The sequence below is a fragment of the Apaloderma vittatum genome, unplaced genomic scaffold, assembly GCF_000703405.1.
Source record: "Apaloderma vittatum isolate BGI_N311 unplaced genomic scaffold, ASM70340v1 scaffold3715, whole genome shotgun sequence".
In the NCBI taxonomy this organism is placed as follows: Eukaryota; Metazoa; Chordata; class Aves; order Trogoniformes; family Trogonidae; genus Apaloderma; species Apaloderma vittatum.
Window position 1 is genome coordinate 1 of NW_009716322.1, and position 7767 is coordinate 7767.

The window sequence follows — 7767 nt, forward strand, 5'->3', positions numbered from 1 at the left end:
TGTTTTTTCTCTTCCAAGAGTCTTAAACTGGACACACAATAAGCAGCATTTAAAACCTGTGTCTCCTCTTCCATTAAAAACTCTAAAGGAGCTGGATCTATCCGCTTACCGCTTGTCAAAAGATCAATACGCCTTCTGGGGTACCTAAAGGAAATTTCCTCGTGCAGAACGAAAAGGTTTGTGGCAGCAGGAAGCATCGCTGCCCGCTCACCAGCTCAGTGGAAGACACAGCTCACGGTGGAAACACAAAAAGGACACCTGGCAACAGCAACCGATGACGAGCCCAAGGAAAAGGCAGTCTCATGGTGCCATCCGGAATCAGGACGCGCAATTTCTCCATGAAGAATCAAATGCGGCCGACAGGAATCACACTTCTGCAAGTTCTGGACATCAATGCATGACGGAAAATAAGACTTTTAAGAGATTACTCACTGATGAGTGGCTGTAAAGCCAAAGCAGTCTTGGATTACAAACCTGTTATGGAAATAGTTATTATGTCTGCTGTGCATCTGAATACTGTCACATAAATATAGGTACACGAGACATCTGAATTGCAGAACATGAGGTTCCAGCAATTTTACCCCCTTCCTACTTTGCCATTAACAACATGATTTACAGATCGAACATCAGGCAACACTGATAAAATACAATTTTTTAAATTGTTTCTGCGTATTTTAAAACAAACTAAGAGAAACCAGGCTTGATGCTGCAGTCCAAGGAGCTGCAGGGGTGCGTAGCCCAGAGACCTTTCTGGTATTTGCTTTTCCCAACACAGGCAAGCTCTCCTTTGGCCTCCCGAATTCAAAGTCAGTTCCTGGCTCGGAGAAGAGGTGCTCAGCCCTGGGAGTTAAGTGGTGAGTCACAGCAGCAGTTAAATATGTCCAGCACTTCCAATGACTCACAGGTCAGGTGAGAGGAGGAAAATGCTGGGGAGCAGCAATCCTCGTTTGCATGTGGATTTTTACACCTTCATTGTCCTCACCAAAGAGCAAAGGCAGCCGCTATCGAGTCCACACTCAGGCTTGATGGGAGCAACTCCAGGGGAAAGATGCATTTCTCTAGCGTACAACAAGAAAAATCTGACTCTCAGTGATTTTTTTTTTCGCAGTAATTACAAACCTCCTCTTAAAGAAGGGAAGCTTATCACCAACTCCACAACCTTGCTCGATAGGCATCCAGAACTGACACTGCAATGTCCTACGCGGTGTTCTCCGCAGATAAAAATTAAAACTTCTCCGTCTTGTTGCACACTCTACAAAACAAAGATCCCCTCTGGCTCTGCAATTCTTGACTCATTCCTTGGCCAACCCAGCTCTCAAGCATACCAAAGCACCTCAAGCTAAGGCTTCTGTGTGCATTGTCTAAAAAGCGTTTATTACCTTGATAGGGTGGTGCCACCGAAATATTAAACACCAGCAGCACTTTCTCAGGGAAGTAATTTCTTTCCCCGACTCACAACAGAATCACCATGAAAACCTGCCTGTTTCTCCATTTATCTTGTCGAAGATCACGCTTTCGGTTGGTGAGCTCATGTATGTAAATACAGTCATTTCTACGCTCCTGTCGTGAAATCACAGGACGGTTGGGGCTGGAAGGGACCTTAAAGATCATCTAGTTCCAAACACTTCACCGTGGGCAGTTCATGCATCCATAAAACCTGAAATCTCAACTCACTTCAGGTTAACTCATAAAAAAAGGATCTCACTTTTTAAACTGAGGTATAAAGGGAGTTCTTCAGAACCCTCCAAGTCATCTGCTCAGTTTACCTGGAAATAGTTTAAATTAGCAACCAATTTAGGAGCTCTGAGCCATCCCACGAAGATCCTGCTCTCTCCACTGACCATAAAGCCACAGTTGCAGACTTATTTATCCAGCAGCAGCCGGCTAGAGCAGTGCCCCACTTCCCCAGGACAGCTCGCTCCCACTCCCACCTGATTTCTCTCACCTAGGCAGCTTTGTGATTCACCACGAGGCTGGATGTACCCGAAGACTTGCTATCTGCAAGAAAGCCAGAAGCCAACTCGGAATGTCAGACCAACACGGTTGGAGGATTTATGTCTTTCGTCAGACTCGTGGTGCTGGTGAGGAACAGTACATACCTCCATGGCAGGCTACGCTTGTACTGTACTGCCTGAAATTGCACAGTCACATCCTTTTTATCAGGTTAACTGGGACCAGAAGCTGCAGCTGGCTGATCAAGACAAAGTATCGTACGAAGAAAATTCAAAATTACATCAAGAGGAGGATGTGAGATCGATGAGTCCTTCAGGACTGCACAACTCAGACCGTGTAGGTCAGCGTGTCGCCGGGAAGGCAGCGTTGGTCACAGAGGCAGAGCTCAGGTTTGGGAGAAAGTAAAGAAATTACGGGGCAAAAGGGGAAAAAAAATGATCACAGTTTGGATGGCAGCTTATACAGACTGGCTTAATCAAAGATCATGCTCAGAAGGACTATTTTTTTTTAAAAAGTATCCTGGCTGAAGGTCTTTTTCCCCATTAAGGAACCACTGTACTAAATCTAAAGTTAAGTAATGGTTTGCACAAGGAAGTAAAATTTAAGGCTACCACAATCCCCTTCCAAGCAAGGGGTGAGAGAGACCAGATCCCAGGTTCCCGCCGAAGACAGTGTTCACTGTAAAACAGTCAGTATTCCCCACGTAGCGTGGCCTCTGCGGATGGAAGTAATACGGGAGAAGGGCTGAAACCTCACGTAGAAAAAAAAAATAAATTCAGCCTTGAACGTTGATTTCAAGGGTCACTGACCATCTTGAAACAGTGCCGCAGTGACACAGTTCAACAGCTAACAGCAAGAAGCACAAAAAGTAAAAGGTCTGATTCATCTCGAACCCAATTTTCTTGCCTCTAGAATATTTAGGAGGCGCAACTTGACTAACTCCCACATACCTCCATCTACTGAGCATTTAACGTGCATTTTACGTTACAAATATAAACCTTTATTTATCTACCGGGGGAAAAAAACCCCACGTTGTTAGTGCAGCTTTTCTCACACTGCTCGATCTGTGCGTTTGCAAGGCAGCACGCCGACTCCATGATCACTTCGGTTTTCGCAGGCACTTAAAATTACTTGGTCACACAGTCCATGTAGTAAATAATCTCAGTAATCTGCAAAGGACACCCTATTTAAAATGGTTTCAAGTCCAATAAAATTAGCTACACACCTGCAGCAGAACCAAATAAAGAATAACCACATCCTGAACCACGTGACCTACGTATAAGCAGAGCATTAATTTGAATAACCGTAATTCTTCCGTAATGAGAGTGAGCTGCAGTGCTCACAACCAGGGCATTTAGGGCAAAAGAAAAGCAATTCTTTGCCCAACTTGTCCGTTATTTTATCTTGATAAAAATCCACTTGGAAAGAACAACCTAGCACTTTTTTTCTGGTCTTTGACAAGGAGGGACGAAAAAGAAAATCTAAAGAAAACCAGCAGAAGTGTTTGCTGCCCTCCACAGGAAAAGCAAACGAAATTACAGCTTTAAAATACAAACGGTAGATGTGAAGGTTGGCAAGGGGCTAGTCCTGCTCAGTTTTAAAAATGCTTTCTTCAGGGGATAACCATATCAAGGAAAATCCACTGAGTTGGACGACGACGACAAAGTAGTAAACTACAACTGTGAGCAGGGACGCTCACCTAATTTTAAGAGCTCAAAACCCTCAAATCTCTCCTTTTTCTTCTCGGTTTCATACTGCAAAACCTACTGTAAAGTTCACGTGTTTAACGACCCGACACACATGGTCGATAAACCAGCCTGCGATTTTCGGTTCATCGACCATAGAACGAGAAGAAGAGCATCTCCCCGTCACACCGAAATACTGCAAGGGTAACCACGTCGGCAGGAGCGAGGGGCTCGGAGCTTGGGAGCGCTGACGCTCTCGGGGCTGAGTCATCCCTTACGGGAGCTGACGTCTGGCCTCCCTCCAAGGCAAGGGATCAGTTCCCCTTCCCAGCTAAAAGGAAAATAAATCCCCCGGCAGCGTGATTCGTCACAACTTCAAAGCAAGGTGACGAGGCATTAAAAAAAAAAAAAAAGAAAAAGTAGAAGTCCAGCTGGAATGCCAAGGAGTTCGAGGCAGCTCAGCATCTTCTATAGGAGAAAAAAAAAAAGGCAAACCACAGCACCGGTGGGAGATGGGGCCACGCGGTGCACGAGAGCAACGCTGCAAGTTGAGCTACAAATATTCCACCTCTAAAGACATATTTGAATAAACAGCCTTTCAAAAAAAAAAGGTTTGTGTCCAATATTTTCTGTCCTCATACCAGTGAAAGAATATTTTTAAGTAATCACAAGAAGGAAAACCAAGATGCTTACCTGACAGCCTCTGCCACGTTATTGGAGGTGTGACCTGATAAGGCATCGTGAAGGTTTCTGATGAAGTAATCTCTGTAGTCTTCAGGCAGGGCCATGAAGGTTCCACCCATCACGATAAACTCTACTTTATCCACGCTGTGGCCCAACTGCTTCAGCTGTAAAATTCAAAGTACCGGGGAAAAATTACCAATCAGGGATTTATTTAAAGACTTCTTGGAAAATCCTGACACTCTTACGCCGCATTTCCTTCTTTCGCCATCCTATCTTTCATGAATGACAAACCATTAATGCTTTTGTACAGATCACTTATAAACCCTCCGGAAAAACAGAAAGAATCCCTCAAAAGTCATTTTTCTACTGCAAGAATTGAGCCCAGCCTAACAGGTATTCCTGACAAAGGAGAATTACCTGAGCCTAGCATCAGGCTGATGGAGTTACACTGGCTCCAGCTTGAAGCTTAGACATGGCCAGCAACAAAAGTCTCCTCCCATCGGCTTCAAGCCACGTAGAATTCACTTTCTCTACAAACTTGCAGGAGAAAAAGGACTATGCTGAAAACACAGAATTTTCCAGTGGACTTGAAGCTAAACATGAAGTCAGTCAAAGAACCGGACTGAGAACCTCTCCAGATCTTTTAAGTCTCCAGTGAAGACTCCCCAAAAAATTATTTTGGTAGGACAGTCACTACTTGAGTACTAAATTCTCCGTGTAAGTAACTATTAAGAACTAGCAACTGCCACTGAAGTTCAGTATAATTTTGTGGCAAAAGGATCTCCTGTCAGTAATCAGCTACTGTTCAGAGCAGGTAAGAGCTTATTAGAGGTTCAAAACTTGTCCTTTACCTAATGGAAGTGACAGTTAAGACAATGAAGAGGACTACAAAGAAATTTTCAGTGAGGACCAAGGCAGGCTAACATAGAATTCTAGAATCACGAAAAAGCTGAGGTTGGAAGGGACCTCTGGAGACCACCTAGTCCAAGCTCTCCTCAAAGCTGCATCAGCTCCCGCAGTTGAGTCAGCCCTGTGCCCAGCATCTCCAGGAACGGACACTGCACAACTCTGCCAGGAAACCTGGTCTGGCAGCTGGTCATCCTCAGTTCAAAACTGTTTCCTGCTGTTCAAATACAGTTTCTCACATTTCACTGAATCACAGCCTGGCCTGTCAACGGGCCCTGCCGAGAAAAGCTTGGTTCCATCTTCTTCCCAGCCCACGAGCTCATGCAATTAAAAGTGTTCTCGTTACCTTCATCCCCACCACGATGCATTTCCCCTTTCCGTGTAAAAACGTACCTGCTCCACTCTGTGTCTTGCGCAATTAAAAGTGTTCTCGTTACCTCCATCCCCACCACGATGCATTTCCCCTTTCCGCGTAAAAACGTACCTGCTCCACTCTGTGTCTTGTCTGGAGGTAGGGGTCGTATCGAGCTCGAATGGCCCTCATGGACGTTGGCTAAAAAACACAAGGAGATTGATTTTGTAAATGTTTTTTATGAAGGATCACAGCAAAAAAGAACAAAAGACAAGTTCTAGCACTGAAATGGATGTCGAAGTCTCCAAATCCTAATTGGCCCTAAAGTCTTCAAACTCACCACCAGAGTCCATTCAATGTAAATATGAATTTGGCTCCTTAATTTTTTTTAAAATTGTAACAGGACACATTTCGCCTCGAGATGATAACACGACATAGAAAGAATAACAGGTTTTCTCAAATTTTTAGTGCACTACAGGATAAAGAATCTCTGTAATGACTCACAAAAACACTGCAAAAATCACAAACAACATGTTTTTCAAAATACCATTTTTTCTGTCCCGCTCATTTTAGTTTCTCTTCACTTGCACAAGTTATCCAAGCAGCACCGTGTAGAGCCAAGTCTAAACTTGAAATATTCTTTAAGCTTAACACGTTCTTGCAGGTGAATTCTCTAACAACTTCCTTTTTACACTCCTAGCTGAGGTACAGCGATTAATAATACTCTAAGACGAGGTTTTCCAGTATCTTGCATGTCCTGGATTTGTGTGGTATTTCAGATTTGTTCTACTACAAGCTCAAAAGGATGAGGACTTCTTTAATCACGCATAAACCAACATGAATTATTAAGCCATTACATATACAGAGGATTTTCCTACTTTGCACAAACAGGATAAGTTTCAAGTCGCTGACAAGTGGGTAACAGCAGATAAAATCCATACTAAAAGGATGCTGCATCACTGTTTATCAGATTAATCCGGCTTGTATTTTACCTGGTGTTGCTACTTATTTGCATTCTGTACAAAGCACTCACAATAGTTTAGTCACAACGAGATCTTCTGCTGTTAAACTTTCTCCAGACAACAGGAGAGCACTATTTTGGAAATATATACATATATATTTAGTGCGCTATCGCTGCAGTTACAGAGGCATAAAAGGGCACGGATGTAATTTCAGAGGCACTAACAGCTAAATAATGGGTTTTTTTCAGGGCTTGACCTTTGTTAATCCTGTAGGCTGAAAAAGACTGAATGCAAGTCCAGTTAGGACAGGATGCGCAGGGCTGTGCCCAGACAGAATTTGGTTTATCTTTAAAAACAGAATTCCCAAAACCTGCTCAAGCGTTCCACAGCTGTCACCTTAAAACGTTCTTTTATATTAAGGCACAATTTTCCACATTCCAGCTCACGTTTGTTACCGCTCATCCTTCCATTGGGCAGCTCTGAGGAAAAGTCTGGCTCTGCCTTCTCCGTACCTATTCCTAAAACCCACACCAAGTCGCGAGTCAAACAGTGTTTCCACTGGACTGTTCAGTTCAGAAAATTTCCAGAAAGATGGCCTGTGGCAGCGCCAACAGGGAATGGTAACGTCACCTTCAGCTGCTCTCTTACTCACTCATCGCTTCCCAGGGCTGGGGATTCAAATCAACGGCTGTTCCCCCACCACCGAGTCGGGGGGTACAGCTGTGACGCCCGCTCAGAATCGCAGCCTGCTCACTCCTGCTCTCTCTGCACGTGTAACAGCGTCAACAGCAGCACGGTGAGGAGAAAGAAACCACCGTGACAGTAACTTGGAAGAATTTCCAGCCGTACAGTTGAGCTGCTTTAGATCATTAAGGTTGGAAAATACCTCTAAGATCATCAAATCCAACTGTCAACTCAACACCACCATGACCGCTAAACTATATCCCAAAGTGCCACATCTACACATTTTCTGAACACCTCCAGGGATGGGGACTCCACCACTGCCCTGGGTTGTTCCAGTGCCTGACAACCCCTTCCGTGCAGAAATGTTTTCTAATATCCAACCTATCTCCCCTGCTGCAACCTGAGACCATTTCCTCTCGTCCTGTCCCTTGTTCCTTGGGAGAAGAGCTCGACCCTCCCCTGGCTGCCCCCTCCTGCCAGGGAGCTGCCGAGAGCGAGAAGGTCTCCCCTCAGCCCCCTCTGGTAGCGCTGAACAGCCCCA

The 7767-nt window shown here is 44.6% G+C and overlaps 1 protein-coding gene across 1 annotated transcript in view; it reads right to left on the minus strand.

Moving 5' to 3' along the window:
• Nucleotides 1-4331: 4331 nt before the first annotated feature.
• ELP3 (elongator acetyltransferase complex subunit 3) overlaps nt 4332-7767 on the minus strand; it is a gene marked incomplete at both ends in the record, with an annotated part of 9054 nt that continues 5618 nt past the window's right edge. Inside the window, 2 exons of the mRNA XM_009869471.1 lie at nt 4332-4486; nt 5713-5781. Coding sequence (XP_009867773.1) covers nt 4332-4486; nt 5713-5781 — 224 coding nt within the window. The remainder of the gene's footprint in view (nt 4487-5712; nt 5782-7767) is intronic.